Here is a 27898-nt window from a genome sequence, read left to right on the forward strand (position 1 = left end):
CACTTCACTGGGTGCTGGCAATAATTGATAACTGGAGACACAGAAAATCATGTTTTTGGTTTCATTAGAATTTTCAAAAATGCTATAAGTATAAACAATTTGAACTTCTGTTATGCCTTACATTTTGGTAGGAGGTAGTTCCACCTCTCTTTCCAGGTTTCGATTTGTCCTTGGTTTTACTGTTACCCATGCCTTCTCTCAATGCTTCAAGTTCTCTCCCACTTCCACTATCACTGTCAGAGAGTGGATAATATCGATCTAAATTAACATCATCTTCAGATTGTTCAATATCTTCTTTGTCATCACATTTCCGTGAGCGAGTTGTCTCTTCTGCTGTATTTTGACTGTCGTCAGGTTCTGTCAATTCCTGTGTGTCAGCAAGTTCTTCTTCGTCAAATTTCTGCGTGTCGTCACCGGTCTCGTCAAATGTTTCAACTTTCTGTTCTTTCTTATCTTTATTCTGCTGCTGAGACTTTAACACCTTCGGGTTCCAATTCGTCGTCTGCTACCTTTTTTGCCTCGTTCCCATTCGTTGTAACATCTACAACCATGGGCTCCGCGTCTGTGTTGACATTAGTCGGAGACTCGGGCTTATCCACACTCTCTTGGGTGTCGCCTGACTCCGACGACATACTCCAATAACTGGACCGTGAGAAACCAGTTTTTCGAGCACTTCCGTTTCCTACTTTCGTTTTTACCTGTGTATCCCAGATAGAGGCATTAATTAAGCCTATCAGGAACAACTTCACAAAGATGAAAACAGGTGCTTGTAACATGAGTAAAGCTACCCTTCGCGGTTTATACTAAAACTGAAATATATTTCCGAATCTGTTGTGCATAATTTTGTTCATTTACTTCTCAAGGTCTAATGTATATATGAACGATATTTAAGATGAAATATGCATATAATTACGATAATAATGAGTCTCTAGAAATAGATTTACACACCATCTGAAGAATCAGATATGTCTCTCTTTTCGGATACAAGTATGTCTTATTGATCAACCCAACCTAGTTATTACTGTCGTTTGACATAGTATTGTGCAATACATTTGTTGTCCCAAAAAGAACATACACACAAGTTTTGGTTTTAATAAAAAATAATTTTAAAATGTAAAGACTAATGACTGTGGTCTCTTATAATTCGAAACTGACTTTTATGGCATAGCTTTGTAAACATGGCGTTCTCCATGCGGCGAATTGCTCTTTGCCCTCTAAATGTTTCTTAGCAAATCGAGAATATGTAAAATGTAAATAATGTGTACATTCGTTACTAGTAAAAACAAAACATCATAGTGATTTCTTTTAGAAAAGAACTCGTACTGAATCCACATCCCCCAAGATGAATTTCATCCGTGGTGGCGTCTGGACGATAAGAGCATCGTCTGCTAAATATCGTCTTATCAGCTCGCTGACAGCAAGTTTTCATCTTCCGAGGTGATTTTTGTGTGCAGTGTCCTTCATTAAATTATTGTAAATATGGATGTCACGATACTTAAGTTTCATGAATCGATATATCACGATACCCATGTCACGATTCGATAGTATCACGATACCTATTTTCGAAGCATTATTGTGTAAACTTAGGTACAATTTGAGCAATAATATTTCATATTATATAATTGTCCATGAAAATATCAACATTTTTTATTCTCAGAGATTAAAAAGTTCTAATTTCCCATCTTTGTGCATGAAAAATAATCATTTATGACTCTCATAACATCAAAAAGCATGATACATTGCAAAATGTAAACGATACATAAACATATTTAATCTGATACTTTCAAAACTAAATATCAATACAGTTTTGAATGCATTGATAAATGTATCGTCTTAGAAAAAGTATCGATGCATCGATGTATCGATGTACCGTGGCATACCTAATTGTCAATGATTGATTATTAATGACAACGGAAACTACTCATGTTTAATTATCCTAAACGGGACTGATTGGTATATATATTTCCTTCCTTGGTCGTATCCACTGCAACGATGATTGTATCTTGATATCACGTGTCATAATACTACAAGATTGAATAGAGTCATTCACAGAGATCACTCCAACATTAAACAAAATTAATTACCTCTACAATCCTGCAGGTTTTTGTAACCAAAGTGAACTGAAAAATATTAAATGAAAGATGTTTATTTGCAAAACAGTTATAAATGTTCTCTTATCTCCAGTTGCAGCATGTTACCTTTGTTGTTGTTTTTCTGTGGATACCGGAATGGTATTCTATGATTTTTAGTTAGTTTGTGCCCTATACTGCATGACCCTGAAGGGTAATAAAATATGATAATATTCTTGATGTTTTCATGTATAACTATGACAAGTTTTCTTTTGGTAGACTAGTCTACATTGTTTATGCTAGATTTTTCTAATTCAGTATGAAAATTATAGACTGTTTCCCTTCACTACTTCCACTTTTCAATTGAAACTTCCCTTGGCTTCAAACAAATTTGACTCTCTCTGAAAAGGGATTACAGTGATCTAAATATTACTAATTATGCTTTTGACCAACCAGAAAAACATGCTTGACTTATGTATAAGCCTCCTTGACCTAATGAATATTTTTTTGCACCCTGCTTATATTGTCTAACATTGTATGGTGTCTTCCCATTCTGTCTACAGTCCTGTTCTGCCTACACGTTAAAACACCATGGTCATGTTCCATTGATCAGGAAGTTAGGTTAATGTGCTGACCTATACTACCCTTACTAAAATGAACTTGACCAAAGGTAAATTGTAGGCAATACCGAAAAAAATGTAAAATATAGTGTTTCTAGGTATAATGTATCTTTATTTTTTCTGAAATCATTTCATTCATTGGAATTGACAAAATGTCATGGAATATAATATATAATCATTGAATTGACAAAATATGTAGAGATTATTACACTTCATTTTTCATATCTTGCCTGATATCATCCCGAGACACCCATATGTGACCGAGGCCATTAGGCCGAGGTCAGATATGGGTTGAGGGATGATATCGGACAAGATATGAAAAATGAAGTGTAATAATCTTTTTATCAATTAATACCTGCCTAAATTAAGATTTTAGTTTGGGTTGCATCTCAATCTCCCTATCTTCGCCTTCCGACTGTAGCCAGGTGTGAAGAATTTTCACATCGATCATATTCAGTTTTCCTTTTTGTGTTACCATACTTAAAACTTTCAACATACTGCTTCGTTTTGATTTCCATATTTCCTTCCTCCTCCCTCTCCACTAAATCTTCCAGTTGAAGCGATCGTCGTGATAAAGACGCTAGCGTCCTTTCCCCGGCCATGATCAAAGGATGATCCAACATGACGTCATCTCTATGACGTCATTCTTGATGTGACGTCATTCGATTCATTAACGTATCGTGACATGTACAAAATTGACGGGGAAGATATCAAAATCTTCCCACCTCTCAGCGGGCAAGATATTGATATCTTGCCTGGAGCCAGATATGACCATGCCGATCCTGCCCATATCTGGGTGGCAAAAAAAGTCCATATCAGGGAAAATATCACTGTATTAAGTGATAGTATGGAATATAATACATATATACAAAATATGGAAAAAATATGTCAATTTGACAAGTCTTAATTGATCAGTCAGTCAAAATACATATCACTTAGTCAGTCATGATACAGATATCTTATTTCATTCACCTTATTTATCAAGGAGGTCAAGCAAATAACAATTACTTTACAAATTTAATCAAATGTCCAGCAGCATCAAGGAACTCAAATGGTGTTTTCCTGTCAGTCAAGGCATGTTTTGCCTTGTCTCTCGATTCAATGTTGTTGATGTTTGTGACAAATTGGGATTGTAGGCAGAATGGGATGGGACCTATTTTACTAGTACATTTTGACTGTTATTTGTCGATTTGGACCGGAAAAAATGTACCATTTAAGGCGTTGTGCCCAGTCATCTAGTCTGTTTTCACTATGGTTCATTTTTTCTAGTGTCTTACACAAAGCCTGTTTGACTGTCCCTGTTTTCTTTGTGTTTCCCTTTACCCTCCCCTAGACTATTATTCTGACTTAAAATAATAAAAGATTTCCTTATCTCAATTTTCACCACAGCTGTGGAAAATTATGGCCAGGTCAGCTCATCTATATTATAAAGTAAAGAGACTAGATCCATATCATAGATTAGTTGTGAGACTATTACCAAATGATCTAATGACTGAAGCTAACTTGCTGGTTGACGTTGGAGATGAGAAACATATTAAATACTACGGATAGCCTAATACGGATCTGTATGTAGAAGGCTGGTTGTAGTTGTTCTGTTACTGAGACGTCTCAGTAACTTTAGCTTACAATACACACAAGGACTTTTGTCAACATTTTGCTTGTTTTTATCAGTTAATGTTTTTATTATGTTTTCCCCAAGCATTTTGAAGCTGTGAAGAAGATATGTGACTCAATAAACATGACAAGTTAATGTTTAATGTAATTTCATCATCCCTGCATATGCAGTTGTCACAATGTGCAAAATACCAACTGCCAGTAAATGTTTCCTACTGATTACCTGCGACTGCTTAGTTTTCTTTTCACTGTTGCTGGCGTAATCTGGTCGGGCTTAGGATTCAGAAATATCCTGAACATGACTGGCTACTGAAATTTGAATATTGAAATTTTCTTTTATTCCTCTTTGTGAATCAAAATAAGAATTTTTATTTCATTTTCTGAAAATCTGCCCCTGTTTGACTCTTGATTTGTTTAGTGCTTTGGAGTCTGTGCTATTGATGCCATCTCAGAGTCAAATGTCATGCTTGTGAAAACTGAAACTGGCTAACTTTAAGGGTTACCAACCCCACTGGCAACACTATTTGGAGACTGTTTGATACCCTGATCGAGCTAGGGAATCAGTCAGTTATTCACATATTTTAGTTTGTAAGTGGCTGGTTAATTCCATGTTAATGGTTTTGTATCCCACTCTTTCTGTTGACTGATAATTATTAAATGATGGGTTATGGCTTTGATGACAGCCATGGCATTCAGAGGTACAGATACGCTGCGTATCTGCTAGTGTTGGGAATTGGTGTAAATCTCATAATTGATGATTGGTTCATTACAAGCGATCAATCATCGAAAATAATTGGTTAGCGTCATTTATCAAATTTTCCTGGTTATGTTTGTTAATGCACAAAATATACAGAAAAACATGTAGTTCTCTCGTTTTTTTTCTCAAATTGCACAAAATGCATTTGCAAATTTCACATCTTTAAAGGATGACTAGTGTGTTAGGAACATACATTTCCTGGAGTTGTTAAGATAAACTTAATCATGACTTGGAATGAGCTTGTAGTGCTTATGCAGTGTCGAGACAAAATCAACCTTTTGATAAATATTGTTATTGCAAACAAGTGGTCCAAATTTGTTTGTGTTCGATTATGAGAAAACATGATCAATTGCATGGTCGTTTTGTCATTGCGACCAATCTTCGATTATTTCAATTAATCGGACCACCACTAGTATCTGCTTAAATTACGCCAATATTTATGTGAAAACCCAATTCCTATTACGTCTATTGCGTACGAGTACGCTTGAATTTTTTTACTCAATAAATGTGATCTTACATGTGTACACACAAAAATGGGCTTCAGAAATGGGCTTCACACATTGTACCCATGTGGGGATCGAACCCGGGTCTTCGGCATGACGCGCTACCCCAGATAACATAACTGAGGTATATTGAGAGGTTCTGTTTCAGGACATGAACTTGACAACTTGCAGTCTTTCTTATCGTTTCTCATATTACAGATCAAATGTAAATAACAAACACTAACATTTAAACTTTATTATATTTTTTGAATTGATGGAAAATGGCAAAATACCCAACTGAGTTTTAACAGGTGAGTACAATATATTTGGTTACTCAAAGGAAAATTAGGATACCCAATCGAGATGAACACAAGTGAGTACATAACTCAATGACCCAAAAAGTTACTGTAGCTCTGGCATCACTGGAATATTGTTGTAAAACCCAGTTCAGTTACCCAGCCAATGCTTTAGAATTCTCTTTGATATTTTGCAATTAGCTTGGGGTGAGAATCTAGAATGTATTTATGGATTTCGGGGCTCCAAGTTCATATTTTGACTAACTTGTTATTAGCTTAGTGAAAATTAGAATTTACCAGCCAAAACTTAATGTTAGTTGCATATAGATTTTCAGTTATTGTTCACATATTGTCAACTTTACTAAGTTCCACTATTAGAGGTCACTATTGATAAATATTTTGTAAACAGTCCCTTAGACTCTAACCGATTGGTAAGTCACTCGTCGCTAAACTTAGCAATAATTATCAATAAATTCTGAAATAAATCAAAGTCGGAACTATTTATGATGATAACTGGAATAACTGCCATAATTTAATTGAATTTTTACCTCACTCACCAAAATCTAAGTGTTTCATATTATTTTGTTGCATTTCTTAAATTTTACTCGCAAATGCAACCAATTCACTAGCAACTTTGAGCCATGGATTTCTGTTTCCATGGATTTCAAACCAAGGGCAGCATGTGAATCAGATAGAGGAAATTTGGTAACTGTTTTCAGCTGCTTAGTTAATCAACTCACACATGTGTTTATGAATATAAATTCAAGCTGTGTGTGATCTAAATTTGATTATCCAGTTTGTTTTAAAGTTTGTTTCACCAAAGTGGTAAATATGTAACACCTCATTCCCGTTGAACTTTATTTGCATTGAATATTTTTGAAAGAAGCATTAAACAACTAACTCTCTCAATCATGTTGTTCCAGGGCAGTTAGCAGCAAGGGAATCCTGAAGACCTGTGTCAAGTGTGCTGCAAGGCTTTCAAGCAAATCTTACCATGTATCCCAAATCAAAAGCAATGGAAGCTGGGCTGTGTACTTGAGAAATCTCTCCCTACGTTCCACGCCTAAAACAATTAAATTATGTGGAGGACTGAGTATACCTTGTGTAGGTGTGATAGGAACTAGTTTAGCATGGTATCATCATCATGGAAGCCGTGTCCACTGTAAACAGAAGCACCAAAGAAACAGGCTGGTGGGAACCAACAAAGATGACTCGGCGCCAGACCCAAGTTTTGATTACAAAGGTCTGTGGAAGCTTTTGCTTCCGGAGATATGGTACCTGATTGCAGCAGTGGCGGTATGTGGACATTGTGTTTGTTTATGCATAAAAAATTAGTGTCACTAGCATCGTCACTACTCCAAGACAAGTGAAAATCCAGGGTTAGATATGGCCTCTAGACTAGTGAAAATTCAGGGTTAGATATAAACTAGACTGTTAGTACTAGACTAGTGAAAATCCAGGGTGAGACAGCCACTAAAGACTGTAAGTTCTAGACGAGTGAAAATCCAGTGTTAGACATGGCCACCAGACTGTAAGTCCTAGACTAGTGAAAATCCAGGGCTAGATATAACCACTAGACTGTTAGCCCTAGACTAGTGAAAAATCCAGGGTGAGACATGGCCACTAGACTGTTAGCCCTAGACTAGTGAAAATCCAGGGTTAGATATAACCACTAGACTGTTAGCCCTAGACTAGTGAAAATCCAGTGTTAGACATGGCCACTAGACTGTTAGTCCTAGACTAGTGAAAATCCAGGGTTAGATATAACCACTAGACTGTTAGCCCTAGACTAGTGAAAAATCCAGGGTGAGTTATGGCCATTAGACTGTTAGTCCTAGACTAGTGAAAATCCAGGGTGAGATATGGCCATTAGACTGTCATTTAGTCAATAGACTAGTGAAAATCCAGGGTGAGTTATGGCCATTAGACTGTTAGTTCTAGACTAGTGAAAAATCCAGGGTGAGTTATGGCCATTAGACTGTTATTTAGTCAATGACTAGTGAAAATCCAGGGTGAGACATAGCCACTAGACTGTTAGTCCAAGACTAGTGAACATCCAGGTTGGACTTTCTTTATATATGTTATATACATACTTTTTGTATGAACATACAATTATAATATAAACTTTCCCATGAGAAGTCAGCCCCATCAGGTTATTGTAATCTTTTAATGGTGTTTTACTTCAAACCACATTGTCAGTTCTTAATAAGTATGGGTATTTTATTTGTATATCTAACAAGCTGAAAATGGCTGTTTATCAAACTCATTGCTTTATATCAGTCATCAGAAATCACGTCAGCTGTCTATCTGTCTGTCGTGGAGTATAGGGGTGACTATTGTGGGAGAAACAACTATTGCGATAGCGATAGTCTGTTGCAGCATACTATTGCAACAGTGATAATCTATTGTGACCAACTATTGCGATAGCGACAGTCTATTGATTGCAACAGTGATAATCTATTGTGACCAACTATTGAATTTTAAGTCATTTCCCAAATGAATGTATAGTTTATATGAAATTAAAACAAGCTGAAGTTGTTTCAGTACCTTTTAATAACTGACAAGAAACCCAGATCAAATAAACAGTTAAACTTATTGTTATTTGCAATTTCAAACTCCGAGTTACATGCCGTGTTTTCCGCCATGTTTGTTTAAGAGGTAACAGGAGCGGAAAACTCTAAATCAAAGTGAACGAATCTGGTACTTCCTGTATTTTGTTCTGTGCATTTATCAACAGAAGTCAATTGCTAAACTATCGATAGTCACACATACTATCGATGCATTGATAGTTTTTCATTTCCACCATCGATTAATCGCTATCGGAGACTCATCAATTTTGCAATCCATCGATAGTTCGATGCATCGTTACAGCACTAGTGGTGTACCTGGTATATTCATGTCTTCTCTCTTCATCTGAAGAATGAATCAGACTGGATGCTGTGACCGATATTTCCTCATCATCTTTATTCCCAGAGTGCCCTCGCAGTAGCTGTCGTAAACATCAACATTCCCTTGATGCTGGGTGACCTTGTGAACGTGGTGTCAAAATTCACGACAGACACGGCAGCCAGCTTCTTTGACGACATCAAAAAGCCAGCAATGAAGCTACTGGGAATCTATTGCTTGCAGGTGAATTTCTGTCTCTCTGAATAAAAAGTCGTCAATGGTAAAACAGTTTGTTTAGTACAATTTGCATTATTATACCCTTGCTGAGTTTTTAAATGGGGTTTTTCTTTGCAAGTCATATATAAAAATAATACAGACAATGGAATATAGAATATTAACAAGAAGGGGAGATAACTGACACCCCATGCACGTGTGTGGGGCCACTTCGTAGCGCCCGTGCAACCCAAACGCTGTGTTTAGGGGTGTTGATAAAGAGCAATGGTGGTGCGTTCATAAGATGTCTATCTTTGAAAAGTTTGTTTGAAAAACGCCTATACTTCCTATTCAAATTGAAAGTTTAGGTTCCCCTACCTTTTTGAAGAGGATACTTTAGAAAATATTGACAAAATATCATGGCAAAAACAAGAAGGTGCTACTACGAGGCCCTAATATTTATTTCAATTATATGTTAATAATTTATGGTGAAATTAACTCAAAACAAACTCACTTTTGTTATTCTTATCTTGATTTAGAGTAAGATGATAGCATCCAGACAGGTTATCTTTGTTCGAAGTAACAAACGGAATGATTTGCTTCTTGGAGGGCATTTGAAGTTGGAATAGTCAGTTAGGAACGGAATATATGGATGAATATTGAAATGAAAAAGTTGTTCATATATTCTTTTCCTACCTCAGGATTGGGTGGTCAGTCTTGCTGACTTTCTTCATTTTGTGTACCTGTGTCCCAGTTTGGTTTATCGATGATCATGATGTCAGTCTCTTTATTACGGTACCTGTAGTCTGCAGTCTGTCGTACAGACCCTGAAGCAAATATATCCAAGAAAGCCCACACAAGTCTAGAAAATGTGGCAAGTCTAGATTTCCTCAGCTTCTGAAAATGAAGAAGGTCTCAGGGCTCTTTTTCATTATATTTTATATTTTTTTACTATGAACTTTTTTCAGTAAAATATGTTCATTTCAGAGACTAGTTATTAGTCTACGGTACCTGGTCCAGATGCAGTTATTTGCAACCTGTGAAGATCCTAGTTAGAATTGATCTTCAGTATCCCATGCTTGTCATAAGAGGTGACTAATGGGATCGGGGGGTCAGGCTTGGTTGACACATATGTATGCCATTTGCGTAGATCGATGCTCTTTCTGTTGATCACTGATTGTTGGGTCCAGACTCGATTATTTACAAACCGCTGCCATATACAGTAGAACACGGATATAGCGAACACGGATATAGCGTACAAACGGATATAGCAAACAAATTTAAAAGACCCGTCAACAGTCCTTTATAATATCATTAAAATTATACGCGAATAACGAACTCGTGAGTAGCGAATTAACGGCTATAGCGAACTGATTTACTACCCCCAAGCCCAACTATCGACGTGATTAGCGAACTCATTAACGTGTCTGTGATGCAGTCGGCAAAATGAAGTCTGCAAGACGTGGTGTGCAGAGCAAAATTGTGTACTTTGTTAAACGTAATTAAGTTATATACATGTATTTTTGAGATTGTTGTGATTGTTAAACATGTTCTTGTTAAACATGTTCTAGCTAATGTCTGTGAATGATAAATTCAGAATTTTAATGTTATGTCAATGTACATGTACAAGAATAAATATTTGTAGCCTCAGCATATACGTGTCTCTACATCTCTACAATCCAAGATGGCGGTCAAATGTGAATAATCTAACACCGGATATAGCTTAACTAAATTTCGTGGTCCCTTGGAGTTCGTATATAAATGTTCTACTGTCCACACTTAGTTGGGATTCCTGTCAGATTGTTGAGATTATTGAATGTCTGGATAAATGAATCATAGACAGGGAGTGATGTCCCCATTATACATTTGTAAACATTTCCAGTATTAATCATAATGCAGACCATAACGTAATGAGGTTTCACTGTACATCTTTTGTGCAGGGTTTGCTGACATTTGGGTACATCTCTCTTTTGTCTGCGGTCGGGGAGAATGTTGCCACCAGGATGAAAATACAGTTGTTTGAATCTCTGCTCAGTCAGGACATTGAGTTTTACGACAGGCACAAGACTGGGGAGCTGATCGACAGGTGAATGTCATTATGTTCATAAAGTTTCTTGTCGCCATGTCAGTAGTTATAAGCACAGCCCAGTGATACAAAACTAAAAATATGATACGAAACTAAAAATATCACTCCTGCTTTGTCTGTTACTTCTGTCTCTTGAGGTTCATACATTTCATTATAAGGTTTATAGCTACACAGGTTCATATAACAATACTTTGTGTTGATCTGTAGCGCGAGATTATGGCTGGATGCATTGCATGTATATTTTTGTTTCAAATTTTTTTAATAGTTTTCAACTTAAGTATCACGTACTGTTTGTGCTTAATAACGTAGGTTTTACAAAGCATAGGATTTCCTCTTTTCATCATGTCCAGAAAGTGTCCTGTCTTCAACATGTCCATAAATGAACTCCGCCATTCCCCTTCTCTAAGTTCATTCAAGACTGGTTAAAAATCATTCTTATTTAAACAAGCTTTCCTTAATGTGTTCTTTTCGTCCAAATTTTGTGAGAGAAATGCGTAATGAGTCCTTTCAGAGATTAGCGTTATATAAATTCTATCCGTTATTATTATTATAAATTTTTCTCTCTTTATCAACAATGTGTTGTGACTTCATCAACATTCATCTGTGATTCAATCAGACACACGCTTAATTTCCCTAAATGATTTGTCTTTTTCAGACTCACGACTGATATTCAAGAGTTCAAAAGCTCATTCAAGTTGTGTATTTCTCAAGGTCTTCGCGCGCTACTACACAGGTTTGACATAGCAGCTATTTATAGCTCAGATACTCGTATTTTGAGTTGTCGGTTTGTCAGCGCTCAGCGCCATGCTTTGGTTTTAGGTTTCATCAAAATTGTAAGCATTTTAAATTGGGATTATTGTGGGGTTTCCAAGGACTGCAATTTGAAATGCCCTGATTTATTTTCTGCAGTGATGCTTCATCAGCTTTCAAATACTTGTTTGTCTGGACCTCCTTTCAGTGCAATTTTAAAGAATGGGAGTTAAAGTTAGCCTTAGTAAAGGTTGCTTCGGGAAAGGAGCCCCTGGTCCAATATTGATGGTTCAATGACCACATATAACATTTTAAGTGTAGTACAATGCGTGAAGCCCATTTCTGGTGTCCCCTGCCGTGATATTACTGGAATATGGTAATAAAGCTGCGTAAAACTAAACTCACTCACTCGTATTCGAACCAGAATCTTATACATGTATGTGTAATCATTGTGTCTCAGGTATTTGAGGAGCGATGGTGTAGTGCAGTGGTTAAAGCATTCACCCAGGTTCAATTCCCCACATGGGTACATTGTGTGAAGCCCATTTCTAGTGTAACTCACCATGATATTGCTAAAAAATAGCATAAAACAAAACTTACTCTCTCACTCTTAGAGGTTAGGTTAGGTCCTCAGCAACCACTGCAATGCATGATGGTGATAGTGATTGCTCCTAATATCAATCACTGGTTTGGTGAGTCTGATCTTATTATTCACGTGCCATCTTATTATGATGAAAGGCTTTGCTGCATTAAAAGGGAAAGACTCAGTTGGTCAAATTAAACTACACTGCAGGTCACATCAGTATAATTGCATACGTAAGGAGAGTGTTATAGATGTTGACTTCTTTATTATGAGGAACACAATGTTTCAGAGTATATCCTTACTCCATCATCAGGTGAATTGCTTACATGTACCATAAATACTTTGGGGAGAATACAGCATGTCCTTCTCAATTTCTGCTGGTTTCGGAATAGCAAGACTAGGTTCTATGTGAATGCAAGATTAAGGGACAAACTGTGTGTTATCTGACTTAAAGATGTAATGATTGTTTTCCATGTTTTCAGACCGTTGGTTGTGTAGCGAGTCTACTCATGATCTCACCAAAGCTAACCGGCATTATGCTGATAGTTGTCCCAGCAATCATCTCTGCAGGAACAGCACTTGGGTCCAATCTTCGGTCATTGTCAAGAAAAGCTCAGCAACAGGTGGGTGAATTTTTTTATCTGTTTCTGAAAGCTTCTGAAAACAATTGGCATTTCTTGATGCTTTGCTCTTCTGTCTCATTAGGACTGTTGTAAAATTGACTGACCAGGATGTCATGAAGAGTAACATGGTGAACTGATCAGAATATTAACTATGAATACACAGTGCCACCAGTGAGAATATTGATGCTTGTTAGTTGCCTTTTGTCTGAACAGGGATTGATACCTAGCATATCCAACTTGTCCATAACTTGTTAGTTGCCTTTTTTCTGAACAGGGATTGATACCTAGCACATCCAACTTGTCCATAACTTGTTAGTTGCCTTTTGTCTGAACAGGGATTGATACATAGCATATCCAACTTGTCCATAACTTGTTAGTTGCCTTTCGTCTGAACAGGGATTGATACCAAACATATACAACTTGTCCATATCTTGTTAGTTGCCTTTTGTCTGAACAGGGATTGATACCAAGCACATCCAACTTGTCCATAGCTTGTTAGTTGCCTTTGGCTGAACAGGGATTGATACCAAGCATATCGACCTTGTCCATAGCTTGTTAGTTGCCTTTCGTCTGAACAGGGATTGATACCAAGCATATCGAACTTGTCCATAGCTTGTTAGTTGCTTTTTGTCTGAAGAGGGATTGATACCAAGCATATCCAACTTGTCCATAGCTTGTTAGTTGCTGTTTGTCTGAACAGGGATTGATACCAAGCATATCGAACTGGTCCATAACTTGTTAGTTGCCTTTCGTCTGAACAGGGATTGATACCTAGCATATCCAACTTGTCCATAACTTGTTAGTTGCTTTTTGTCTGAACAGGGATTGATACCAAGCATATCCAACTTGTCCATAACTTGTTAGTTGCCTTTCGTCTGAACAGGGATTGATACCAAACATATCCAACTTGTCCATAACTTGTTAGTTGCTTTTTGTCTGAACAGGGATTGATACCAAGCACATCCAACTTGTCCATAGCTTGTTAGTTGCCTTTTGTCTGAACAGGGATTGATACCAAGCATATCGAACTTGTCCATAGCTTGTTAGTTGCCTTTCGTCTGAACAGGGATTGATACCAAGCATATCCAACTTGTCCATAGCTTGTTAGTTGCCTTTTGTCTGAACAGGGATTGATACCAAGCATATCCACCTTGTCCATAGCTTGTTAGTTGCCTTTTGTCTGAAGAGGGATTGATACCGAGCATATACAACTTTTCCATAGCTTGTTAGTTTATGTAAAAACAACTAGTCTCTTCAGATTTTCTCAAATCTTGGACTAATCTATTTCTATCCATGTCTATCCCTGCTAGAACTGTCCAATTTCTGTAGTGATCTTTCATCAAAATTAAATGCTGTTTGTTTGTTTCCATTTAGTCTTCATGTAGTGCAACTCATATCACTCGCCCACTTGAATATGATGTATCATACAGTGTATTTCACTCACTCACTCATGCTGTTTGTATTGTTTCAGGTATAACTGTATTTATACATTGAAATTCAACAGAGCATTATTTACAGGTATCTCAAGCAACTGCTGTTGCAGATGAGGCCATAGGAAACGTTCAAGACACAGTCTGCAGCCTTTGCTATGGAATCAAAGGAAAATGAGTAAGCATTGTTTTGGATGGTGGAGAATGATGCATTTAATGATGGAAATTGTTCCCTGCTCATGTAGTTGTTATGAAGCTAAGTTCAGGGAAAGTCTTTTCTATCTATGTAAATATAGGTTATCACACGAGTAGGTTTGGGTATGGTTGATATCCTGCATTAGGAATAAACATAATATTTAGCAAGCCTTGGCAAGCTAAATGCAAAGTGTGAAGTTGGTTTTGTGTGTGCGTGATTAAACAGAGCACTGTTCTGAAAAATATGGTTGACAAATACTCATCTTCTCAAGATTGCTGGGATGGACTGTCTTAGCCAAAGGATATCTTTAACAACTGCCAGACTGTGACTCTCCTGGCCAAAGGATATCTTTAACAACTGGCTGACTGTGACTCTCTTTGCCAAAGGATATCTTTAACAACTGGCTGACTGTGACTCTCTTGGTCAAAGGATATCTTTAACAACTGCCAGACTGTGACTCTCCTGGCCAAAGGATATCTTTAACAACTGGCTGACTGTGACTCTCTTTGCCAAAGGATATCTTTAACAACTGGCTGACTGTGACTCTCTTTGCCAAAGGATATCTTTAACAACTGGCTGACTGTGACTCTCTTTGCCAAAGGATATCTTTAACAACTGGCTGACTGTGACTCTCTTTGCCAAAGGATATCTTTAACAACTGGCTGACTGTGACTCTCTTGGTCAAAGGATATCTTTAACAACTGGCTGACTATGACTCTCTTTGCCAAAGGATATCTTTAACAACTGGCTGACTGTGACTCTCTTGGCCAAAGGATATCTTTAACAACTGGCTGACTATGACTCTCTTGGCCAAAGGATATCTTTAACAACTGGCTGACTGTGACTCTCTTGGTCAAAGGATATCTTTAACAACTGGCTGACTGTGACTCTCTTTGCCAAAGGATATCTTTAACAACTGGCTGACTATGACTCTCTTGGCCAAAGGATATCTTTACCAACTGGCTGACTATGACTCTCTTGGTCAAAGGATATCTTTAACAACTGGCTGACTGTGACTCTCTTGGCCAAAGGATATCTTTAACAACTGGCTGACTATGACTCTCTCTTTGGTCAAAGGATATCTTTAACAACTGGCTGACTGTGACTCTCTTGGCCAAAGGATATCTTTAACAACTGGCTGACTGTGACTCTTTTGGTCAAAGGATATCTTTAACAACTGGCTGACTGTGACTCTCTTGGCCAAAGGATATCTTTAACAACTGGCTGACTATGACTCTCTTGGTCAAAGGATATCTTTAACAACTGGCTGACTATGACTCTCTTGGCCAAAGGATATCTTTAACCACTGGCTGACTGTGACTCTCTTGGTCAAAGGATATCTTTAACAACTGGCTGACTGTGACTCTCTTGGTCAGAGGATATCTTTAACAACTGGCTGACTGTGACTCTCTTGGCCAAAGGATATCTTTAACAACTGGCTGACTATGACTCTCTTGGTCAAAGGATATCTTTAACAACTGGCTGACTATGACTCTCTTGGTCAAAAGGATATCTTTAACAACTGGCTGACTGTGACTCTCTTGGTCAAAGGATATCTTTAACAACTGGCTGACTGTGACTCTCTTGGTCAGAGGATGTCTTTAACAACTGGCTGACTGTGACTCTCCTTGCCAAAGGATATCTTTAACAACTGGCTGACTATGACTCTCTTTGCCAAAGGATATCTTTAACAACTGGCTGACTGTGACTCTCTTGGACAAAGGATATCTATAACAACTGGCTGACTGTGACTCTCTTGGCCAAAGGATATCTTTAACAACTGGCTGACTATGACTCTATTGGCCCAAGTGACTGTGTCTTACAGCTGTAAGTGAATGTCCTTTCTATTACTGCTGGTTCCAGTGTGTGTTGTTTTGTCCAGGTTGTACAGTCAACAGGTGGAGAAGGCATGTCAACTCAACATACAGCTGGGTTTCGGAATCGGCATGTTCCAGGGCCTGGCTAATGCTGCTCTCAATGGTACACCCACATCTGATTACCTGAACAATAACTAATACACCAGTATATTTCATACAGACATTGATATGATCATGCTGAACATTTTTAATGTTTCCTTAAAGTTTAGCTGTTTTCTCTTGATTTTGTTTTCTCTTGATTTTGTTTTCTTTTGTTGACAAATAAACTTTTCAAAATTATGCCCATACTTATTTTGCAGCATTTACCATGTGACTTTTGACATTCCATCTTTGGAACTACCCAGACTATCATCTTGCTTATGCTTTCAGTAGAGATGGTATAAAAGTACTATAACGATACACTGTACATCATAATATATATCCAAATGTGTTTTACCAAGCAGTTTGTGCTGGTCGTAGGAACTTAATGGATCTCAGGTTTGAAACTTGGTTGATTTAGTGTCCTTGCACCTAGAGACGTTGATGTTCAGAATGTCAGTCACGTGTCTTATTTGGAAGACTCCTCTCTCCTCTACAGGTGTTGTTCTGGGGACCATGTTCGCTGGTGGTTGGATGATGTCTGTCCATGAGCTGAATGCTGGAGATCTCATGTCTTTCCTGGTGGCCACCCAGACCATTGAGAGGTCAGTGTTGGAGTCAAGATCTAGGACACTTGATAAGGCTGTCAATGTGTATTTCACTACAAAGTGGTAGGAGTTGTCAGTAGAGATGAAACAGTACGCTCTGACCACGGCACAGTATGTATTGCAGTACAAGGACATCGGTTTGGTCCGTTTCAACTGGGTGTATGAAATATTATCATAATGCTGAAAATTGACAACAAGGGCCAAACCTAGATTATTCAATTTTGAGACAGTTTAGAAAAGGTTTAAAAAGGTTAATAAATTGAATGCACGAAAACCGAAAATACCCAAGGTTTTGATTGCAATACGGTTAACCGAACTGAAAACAAAATACCGTGGTTCCACTAATACCATGATATACCATTTCACCCGTAGTTGTCAGTGTCGTCTGATTTTGTAATTGAGAAGCAAAGAGGTTTATTCAGTATAAAGGTCACAAGCAGATGTACATTGCATAATAAACAATAAATACATATCCCCTTGAGTGATAAAGGATATATTCATCTATTTCCCATAAAGTTATCAAGTGCTTCCTACAAAAACAGCATTTATGACATCATCAGATTCTGTACTAGTGGAATGTCTTTTCAGGTCTCTCGCACAGATGTCCCTCCTGTTTGGTCAGATTGTGAAGGGAGTGAGCGTAGGAGCCAGAGTCTTTGAGGTAAGAACAGTGTCTTTCACAATCTTAGTTGTACTTCCTTATGTAGATGATTAGTGAGGTAGCCTGGTAGTTGAAGTGTTTGCTCATAAAGCTAAAGACCTGGGTTTGATTCCCTTCATGGATGCATTATGCTAAACGTATTTCTGGTGCCCCCAGTTGTGATATTGCTGAATATTGCTAAAAGCAGTGTAAAACCACACCCACTGACTTTTATGTAGATGAATAATGGAATCAGAAATATCACTATATGTTAACCTATGTTTAGTTCCTTGCAACTAGTACAGAGAGACATGTGCAGTTAGTCCACCCGTGAAGATCCGGGTTAGAACTGGTCTTCAGTAACCCATGCTTGTCGTAAAAGGCGACTTACGGGTTTGGGTGGTCAGGCTCGCTGACTTGTTGACATATGTCATTGTATCCCAATTGCGTAGATCGATGCACATGCTCATAATCCACCAATGCAGTAAGTCCATGAACTTGCCTGTGTGTGAATCTATTTCCATGGATTTCTAATCAACATCCAGGACCCATTCTTGTCATTAGAGCAATAAGGGTCACATGGCCACAGAGGTGACTGTGTAGATAGCAGATCATCATACTGTAGGGAGGTGGTTATGAAGCAAGGGCTCCTTGGCCCTGTGTCAGTATGGACAGAGAGGGTTATCCATGTCATCATGACATCTCAGCTGGCAAGCAGTCTCAAAGTGACATTTATCTGCCTTGTATAACCATCCAGACCCACACACATGCACATCAACATGTAAGTACAATAATCTATAACATCAGGGATTTACAGGACGCACATTCCTGCGTCTTATACGCATAAAAATTGACAATGGACGCAACGAAATTAATTACCGCGTCCATGGGGACACAGAAAAAGTCCAAATACTTTTTTTTAAAAGTCGATTAAGTAACAATAAGTTATCACTTAGTCTGCTACTAGGTGGGTTTTGTTTTCATTTTAAATATAATTACTGTAACAATGCGCTGACCATGATACACAGTACAATAACAGCAATTAAATTACAAAAATATTACAGCATAGTATTAATAATAATATTTAAGTGTCTGGGACACCCATTTTATTAGGAGTACAATCCCAGGGACCTCAAATACAGGACTCAAGGTAAATCCCTGAACATGATGTGACATTTAATCACATTTCTCCAGCAGTTTGATCTAAATACTTGTCAATACGTTGGTGTGGCAAATGTTTCAGTTCATAAACCATGAAGCCAAGATCCCACTCCATGGTGGCAAGAAAATTCCTTTTCATGCCCTGATGGGCAACTTGGAGTTTCGGAATGTCGGATTCTCGTACCCAACCCGAGCTGAACAGGAAGTGCTGCATAACTTCAACCTGAAGATACAAGGGGGAACAGTTGTTGCTCTGGTCGGATTGTCAGGAGGAGGTAAATATTGGTAATGTGTGCATGTATCGTCATATTATATGTTTTCAGACATATGTGATTACTCATGCTACAACCGCTGCCATAGAGCTGGAATATTCCTGAGTGCGGCGTAAAACTAAACAAACTCACTCACTCACTCACTCACTCACTCACTCACTCACTCACTCATGCTACAACTAGATTTGTTGTCTCACACAGACATTGTAAATAATTGGCTGATTGTTTGGCGTTAATATATTTGTCTTTTATAAGATAGTGACATATCTTTCAGTTAATGCAATTAACGTGAAATCAACAAATGTTCTTAGTTGCTGAAAACCCGTAATACAATGATGTGTTGGTTGGTGATTGTTTAATACCGGACTCAGCAATATTCCAGCTCTGTGGCTGCAGTCTGGACCAGACACTCCAGTGACCAACAGCATGAGCATCAATCTATGCAAATGGGATATGATGTGTGTCAACCAAGTCAGCGAGCCTGACCACCCAATACAATTAGTCACCTTACATACAACAATCATGGATTACTGAAAATCAATTCTAACCTGGATCTTCAGGGGTCCAATGATGTGTAATAGTGGTACACTCTTAGAAACTGCATCATCATCACTATCTTTCTCCTTCACATAAACATTAATCATAAAAACTAGCTTCAACAGGTGATGAAGCTATGTTTCTTAGGAGATATCACTCAATGAAATTGATCACAATCCTCTTCTTCTGATCTAAGGAGGTAATGTGTACTTTCTACATTCACAACTTCGGTGATCATTGTTGACAAACTATAACATTTAAAAGGTGAGTTTGGATGGCATATAGTACCTTGCCCTCATGTCTTTTGATATCATGTCAATAAAAGTACAGGAATCCTAACAAAACCTGTTTTACCAAATCACGTTGATGCATTTGATACCAGGAGACACATGGTTAAGTTTCTCTTTCTTATGACTTTCTCGAAAACTTTGAACTCATTTAACTTTTAGGTTTAACACCTTTCTTAAATTATGCAGATACTGTGATCCTGAATTGACTTTATCACACTTTGTCCAACAGTACTACATACTATATATACCTGTCTTCCAGGAAAATCTACAGTGGCTGCCCTATTGGAGAGGTTCTATGATGTGACCAAAGGGGAGATAACTCTAGACGGAGTCAACATACAAGATCTGGATCCAACATGGCTTAGAGGAAGAGCATTGGGATATATCAACCAGGTAAATGCTGGGCATGGTGTATAAAAGAATTAGACATGTGGTCATGGTTAATTAATCATTGTTAATGAAATCACTGCTTCCTTCTGTGGAGGTTTATCTAGAGGTTTATCTGCTCACGAACAAAACCCCAAATAAATAAGTCCCTGATTCATTTCTTTGATTGGCATTCTAGAAGTTGGGTAGATGAAGAATGAGGACTATTTTATGGATATTCAACTTCTTTATTCTATATAGGTAGATTAATCTATGTCGAAACGTCGCCTATATAGAATAAAGAAGTTGTATATACATAAAAATAGTCCTCATTCTTCCCTGATTCGTGTCAATGCATTTTGATTGTGATGGCATGTTAAGTTGTACTTCACTAATATTTAGTTTTATATTATATCTCTGAATGAGTTATATTCTACTTCAGAATTATTGAAATAATGCCTTTATAAAATTGAACAATAAGATGATATTTTCCAAATTTGCCCACCATAGGCTCTTAGCTTAGACAAGATATATCTCCTTTCTGGAGGAAATTAAGAGGTCGAGTATAATATATACAATCCTCAGTGATTTGAAGGGATGCTCTTTAGTAGTCATCATGGATCTATGCTTGTGATAATAGTCCCTGTATCTCTTGTTTATATATTGTTGTCATTCACTGGATACATTGCTGAGTGGTGTTAAGCAATATATAGTGTTTACTTTTTATGAAGCAAAAAACTATATTCACATCTACTCTTCTTCACAGGTAGTGTCATCTGCTCTTTCAGTCAAAAAGGTTTAAGTGCTGATATTGATTTTGTGAAATCACAATTGTTATAGTCTGTTTGCAGTGAAAACAGACCGATGAATTTCACTTCAATCCCAAAAGTCAATCAAATAAAGTGAAAGTAAGATTGCGAATCCTTATAATTGAAATGAAACACCGAGAGCAGGTAGGATTGGTCTAAGTTAATGCTCATCACGTACCGCACATGCATTTGTTTCACTGTTCTAACTACTGCGCTTACCCCCTTGTAAGACAAACCAATAATAGTGATTTGAAACTATGATTGTTTATTAAACAACTTTTATCCTAAGTTAAATAAAATTCTGAGTTTTAAATGTTTAATTGGCAAGGTAAAATTATGAGGATTCGCATTCTTAATTTCACTTTATTTGATTTATTTTTTGTTTAAAGTGAAATTCATCGTTACGTTTTCACTGCAAAAAGGCTATACTTATGTCAGACACATGTTCTGCTTAAAGCAGATCGAAAAATAACTTTTTCGTCTGGAATACAGAAATTTAACTGTATGCCTGGTTGCGTACAAGAATATGTCAAATATGTCACCTTACCTTCTGCTTGGAATGACATATGACCTGAATGTGACTGTACTCCTAAAGGTTCATGATATTGGTACACAGTCAGCTCTTGTTAATCCGACACTTGTGGTTGCAGAGAAATATGTCGGATTAACGGAAATGTCGGACTAAGCAGACTGCTTCAGGAGGTCAGATATGGTTGATCGTCCAATCTTCACATCAAACTTCTGCTAAGCAAAAGTGATGACTTCTTGTTGTTTTGTCTGGGGTTTGTTTTTTTTCAAAAGGAGATTTCTCTCTTGATCAATGGGTGTAACTTCTTCATGGGGTCGCTTAGCAGGTGGTGTACTCGTGATAAACATCTTGTGATGAAAACTCATGTCGGTTGTAAACATTTTATACAGCTCGCTCTACTGTTATTTCTTGATTAAATCGTCTCAATTAATTATCCTGTGTTCCTAATTAACAAGTGTGATGTTCACCGACGTCAGTGTCAAGTAGCCAGTAAGGCACACGCTAATTACCACTCACATGTGATTGTTTGTATATGGTCGGATCATCCGACCGGCTGTGTTGATTGTCGGATTAACGAATGTTTTTACAATGTATTTACAATAATCAGTTGCTACATTGGTGTCTCGGAGTCGGAATGCGAGAATGTCGGATTAACAAGAGTAACTATCACTGTTTTAGATGGTTCCCTAATTTTTTGTCGGATTAACGTGATTGTCGGATTAATGAGTGTCGGATTAACGAGAGCTGACTGCATTATATCATATTATTGGTCATCTGTTAAGATTGGGGTTAGAAATGGTCTTCAGTAACCCATGTTTGTTGTATTGACTGACTGACTGAGTTTTGTTTTACGCCACTTTTAGCAATATTCCAGCAATATCACGGCGGGGGACACCAGAAATGGGCTTGACACATTGTGCCCATGTGGGGAATCGAACCCGGGTCTTCGGCGTGACGAGCAAACGCTTTAACCACTAGGCTACCCCACCGCCCCTTGTTGTATTGAAGGTGACTAATTGGATTGGGTGGTCAGGCTCGCTGACTTGGTTGGTACATGTCTTAGAACTGCATAGAATGACTCTCACGATGTCAGTCACTGGATTGTCTGGTCCAGAGGCAATTATTAACAGACTGCCATCATGTAGCTGGAATATTGCTGAGTGAGGCATGAACTACAAGCAAACAAACAAATCATGTTATTGGAACAAATAGCCCTGATCACTCCGCTGGGCAACTCTCTGTGTCCCAATATAGCTGGGAAAATGAATTTCATGGAAAGACATAGTCTAAATCAGATCATCCACCTGTTAATATGTATTTACTTGCTATATTATCCCTACAAGAGAATACCATACATGTTGTAACCATGGTGATATAAAAGTGTGTACTTGGTTTTTGCTGCAGGAACCGATATTGTTTGCTACGTCTGTGATGGAGAATATCCGATATGGACGGCCTGATGCAAGTGACCAAGAGGTATGCCATATGCACACTTTGCAGAATTTTCGCTAGGTCTCCAGTCCTGAAGTCACTAGTACTGGCAGTTTCTAGTGCTTGAGGTCACTAGTGCTGGCAGTTTCTAGTGCTTGAGGTCACTAGTGCTGGCAGTTTCTAGTGCTTGAGGTCACTAGTACTGGCAGTTTCTAGTTCTTGAGGTCACTAGTACTGGCAGTTTCTAGTTCTAGTGCTTGAGGTCACTAGTACTGGCAGTTTCTAGTGCTTGAGGTCACTGGCAGTTTCTAGTGCTTGGGGTCACTAGTACTGGCGGTTTCTGTGCTTGAGGTCGCTAGTGCTGGCAGTTTCTAGTGCTTGAGGTCACTAGTACTGGCAGTTTCTAGTGCTTCAGGTCACTAGTACTGGCAGTTTCTAGTGCTTGAGATCACTAGTAGTAGCAGTTTCTAGTGCTTGAGATCACTAGTAGTAGCAGTTTCTAGTGCTTGAGGTCACTAGTACTGACAGCTTCTAGTGCTTGATGTTGTGTGGATTGAAACAGATGTTGCAACAAGTGGTTTCACTGTCTTGTCACATCTACATCTAAGTGTCTTTGGTTAGGAATGGGACATGATGTTTTGATGTGTTTCCCCCAAATTATGTGTTGTTAGCCTTTCTAATAAAGATCTTTTGTTGGAAAGTAAGTCATATAAAAATTAGGACCCAATTGAGAATTTCAAAGTAAATAGGTTTGCAATACCCCAAGCTTGTTGTTAAAGCTAATAGATGATCATATTAAAGGCTGACTGTGTGTCTGGTTTATGTCCGTAACTGGTTTGCCTGCGTCAGACTTTATTGTTGGACAACACTTCCTGTTATGTAAAAGCATGTTATAAAATAAGTTGTTTTGTTTTATGACATCAATAATAATAATTATCATCATTGAATTTTCTGTCCCTTTTGACACCAATGTGGTTGGCAAGATTCAGGAAAAGCATACTTTGAAATGTCTCGCTTGCATCCCAAGTACACTGTCATCAAGCTCCTCATTGTTCTCGGTGCCCTTGGTTTGGTACGTCCTGATCTCTTGGCGCAGATCAGGAGAGTGCCCGGATTCTCCACCGGGAGCACAGCTCTTTTGACACTCTGGGTAATGCAGAAGGCCCTGAGCTGATGATGAGCCTTACCAGCCAGGATCACCCGAACCCTCTCTGCTGCATACTATCTTTAATCTGTAAAACATAAATGTGGATTTATAATATGCCTTTTTAACATACAAGGAACATGCTCAAAGCGCTAACACATCTGATTATCTTACCTGCATGTAAAATACATGTGCCTTGATTTCAATGGTCAGTGATGCTTTAACAAGTTTCCGGGTCCACCCTCCCAGGAAGGTGTTAACTGGAAAAAGTATTACCCACTGCCGTCGTAACTGCCAAACTCTCTGCCCAGAAGCTGTATCACTAACAAACGTATGATGTCATAAAAAGACGCATGCAGTCCATGAAGTTAAAAAAAACGTTCGATAGATGTTTTTGAGTTCACTATGTACCGGTACACATTAATTTTTCTTATCCTGACTCATGATCTTTTGCTTATCTCCCTTTCCCTTGCGAATGGTAGTGGAACACTTGAATCCCTTGAAGTTCCCTAAGCGATGATTCGCAGAGGCATAGCTCTACCGATCAGAGGATAACTGATGAACAACCAGACTTCGTCTTCCCGGACTCAGAGGTTACAGTTTGGATAGCCAATGGTTTGAACTTGGAGTCTCCTTCTAAGGATATAGATAAGTCTACACTTATAAGATGCGTAATTACGACTTTGACTCGGTGACTATTCCTCCGATTGAACCTGTATCCAAGATACCTTCTAACCTATGCACAGCTTTGAGAACAGATCTACAGGCAGATAACAGCAACGCAGACATCTACAGGATTTGCGAACCCTAGGTTTAATAAACCCTTACATCAACAGGCAGGAGGTTGACGTCGATTCTATTAACATAAGGCTAGATAAAACGAAGCAGTGATGAAAACGGATGGTTTTGTCAGAGTTTATAACTCAACAAAAAAGATCTACAACATGTGCGATCTCTACAGCTTACAGCCTGCACAACTCTACAACCTGCACAAAACTTACACCTGTATAGGTTCAGTTTCGGACGACAACCTACTTGATGAAAGGAATCCCTTCATCTACACAGATGCTGAGGTCTTATACCGGGTAGCAGATGGCCTGCGGATTTTGTCGTTCACTCACTCACTCCAACCCAACAGAGACGTACTGATGACTTCAACTCCAATATGATATCACCTATGAAGCCTATATCTCAAGTACTGGAGAACCTCAAGGCAAACTTTGTAAAGCGCTTAAGCTTAACAACGCCTTCAAGAATCCTTGAACGGACGTACAGATGATATTATTAACACTCGTCACTCAGCGTGGGGATTAGGATTTATATCCTATCAGCTAGATTCAACATTGGTATTTCTTCAAGATCCATACAGACATACGTCCTGACAGCCTCCTTCGTCATGCTGGTTTATATTATCCACAATGGGAATATGTGATTTATATCACTGAACAAGATTTTACACTTGGAGCAACCCTTATTCAAGAGGTTTATATGAGCGGCGTAGAATTACGTGCGCTTTTACTCAACAAACTTATTGCACCAGATTTTATGGAGGCCAACTTGCTACAACACCGGTGACGTCATGCTTGGAAGCTGATTGGTCCACGTCAGACAACGCCTCCCACTGACAGAGCAGGCACCAGCAAGTTTACTGACTTGTAACAAACCTGTGGTACGGGGGAATACTTCATCGGCAGCCTTGGAAACAGTATACAACTATGGCCTGTTATCATCATGGGAATCTAATAAATGTCTAGCCTTGACAGCAGCATTAACGATTTTTATGTTGGAAGTTGTCGCTGAGTAAAGTTGGTATCAGTACCTGTCCCCGGCGATGCTACACTGGAGCCAGCCTTGCTATAAATAGACAACGCTTCGATGTATGCTGATCAACACAGATCGCCTGCGTATATAAGGGGAAGAATGATATATCATCACTGCAATCAGAGGTTAACACTTTCAATGGAACGTCCTACTGTTTGGGACTCGCACAGTGAAGGTTTCAACTAAGGCTGCTGTTAAATGATGACAAAACTGAGGTGTTGGTTGGTTGATCCAGGCAAATGCAAAAACAAATTACCACCAGTACTGTTCTGTTAAAGACCTTGGAGTTACACTTGACTCACACCTGGCGATGGACACTCATGTAAATCAACTCTGCAGAATATGCTTCTTTCATCTACGAGCCATTGGCAGAATACGCCATCTCATCCATCGTGATGCAGCACACGGTCTGGTCCAGGGACTTGTTATATATCAGCAATTATGGAGGGATGCTTTCGGAAGTCGGACACAGTGTTTGCCAACCACTACCTCCGAGACATAGCCACTGAAGACGTCTCAGGCATTCACCAATTTGGGCCGCTCGTTGTAGCACAGCTTCTAACGGCTCCACAAAGGCTCTGAGTTGGAAAATCTCACCCTTTATCACGTCGACTTGTTGATAACTTTTACTAAGGAAAAGTATTAGTTTGAAAGTCCATGCGCACAGTCTAGGACAGGCTAGCATGAGTGATTAAAGATCCTGTACGGGTAAAGATCTTACCTGTATGTGAAGGGGTCGCAACTCATTTATTATAAAGATCTTATCATAATCTGTGGGTTGTTATACGATATCTAGTAATAGGAAGATACTAGTATATCTGAAGCCACATGACTCAAGATGATTCAACTGTCTGAGATGGAAGTAAAGACAGAGTTATAATTGATGTGGTCCCCCGCTCACGCAGTTGGAAGGGTGGTGAGTGGGGTGGGGAGGATACAGGACATATCTAAAGGACAGCTGATGAATCCAGGAAGTGTCCTGACCCACCACTAATCCGCAGGATTCTATAAACAAAAGATCATGAGTCGGGATAAAAAAAAAAATGCAATTTTTCAAGTAAAATTGATTTTTTATACTTATCCTGACTTATGAGGTCAAGCCCTCCCGACCCCCCTGCTGGAAACACTTCGGATTGCACAGCGGATCCAAGTATTTGGGCAGAAAAATCAGGAGAGAGTGCCAAGTAAGGCTGGTCACATGACTGTTTACGATGGGAAAAATGAGGTAACTCGTGGGTGAGTGTATTTCTATGTCCGCTTAGGGAACTTCAAGGGATTCAAGTGTTCCACAACCATTCGCAGGGGAAAGGGAGATAAGCAAAAGATCATGAGTCGGGATAAGAAAAAATAATGTGTACCGGTACATAGTGAACTCAAAAACATCTATTGAACGTTTTTTTTAACTCCATGCACTGCATGCGCGTCTTTTTATGACATCATACATTTGTTAGTGATACAGCTTCTGGGCAGAGAGTTTGGCAGTTACCATGGCAGTGGGTAATAGTTTTTCCAGTTAACACCTTCCTGGGAGGGTGGACCCGTAAACTTGTTAAAGCATCACTGACCATTGAAATCAAGGCACATGTATTTTACATGCAGATAAGATAACTATAAAAATATCAAATTTACTTGAAAAAATACATTATTTTACCGACTTTCAATGCTTTATTGAAACTATTATATACATTGAATGATTTGCACACTCAACATTTAAACATAATTAGCCATTT

The 27898-nt window shown here is 38.5% G+C and overlaps 2 protein-coding genes across 3 annotated transcripts in view; one reads left to right on the plus strand and one right to left on the minus strand.

Annotated features, from left to right (window-relative positions):
- The window catches only part of LOC124275707 (opioid growth factor receptor-like protein 1), a 40789-nt gene extending 40027 nt beyond the window's left edge, over positions 1-762 (minus strand). For both annotated transcript variants that reach the window (XM_046711345.1, XM_046711344.1), the window contains exon 1: positions 122-762. In XM_046711345.1, the coding sequence (XP_046567301.1) occupies positions 122-190 (69 nt within the window). In that variant the 5' untranslated portion in view covers positions 191-762. The remainder of the gene's footprint in view (positions 1-121) is intronic.
- A 416-nt stretch (positions 763-1178) lies between these two features.
- The window catches only part of LOC124275708 (mitochondrial potassium channel ATP-binding subunit-like), a 39950-nt gene continuing 13230 nt past the window's right edge, over positions 1179-27898 (plus strand). Inside the window, 15 exon segments of the mRNA XM_046711346.1 lie at positions 1179-1437; positions 6762-7134; positions 8812-8967; positions 10878-11023; positions 11679-11734; positions 12262-12281; positions 12839-12979; positions 14498-14554; positions 14556-14587; positions 16488-16585; positions 17060-17165; positions 17757-17829; positions 19052-19244; positions 20328-20461; positions 23177-23248. Of these exon segments, the coding sequence (XP_046567302.1) occupies positions 1343-1437; positions 6762-7134; positions 8812-8967; positions 10878-11023; positions 11679-11734; positions 12262-12281; positions 12839-12979; positions 14498-14554; positions 14556-14587; positions 16488-16585; positions 17060-17165; positions 17757-17829; positions 19052-19244; positions 20328-20461; positions 23177-23248 (1752 nt within the window). The 5' untranslated portion in view covers positions 1179-1342.

Source organism: Haliotis rubra, unplaced genomic scaffold (assembly GCF_003918875.1).
Source record: "Haliotis rubra isolate DU_JTF1 unplaced genomic scaffold, ASM391887v1 Scf201, whole genome shotgun sequence".
Classification (NCBI taxonomy): Eukaryota; Metazoa; Mollusca; class Gastropoda; order Lepetellida; family Haliotidae; genus Haliotis; species Haliotis rubra.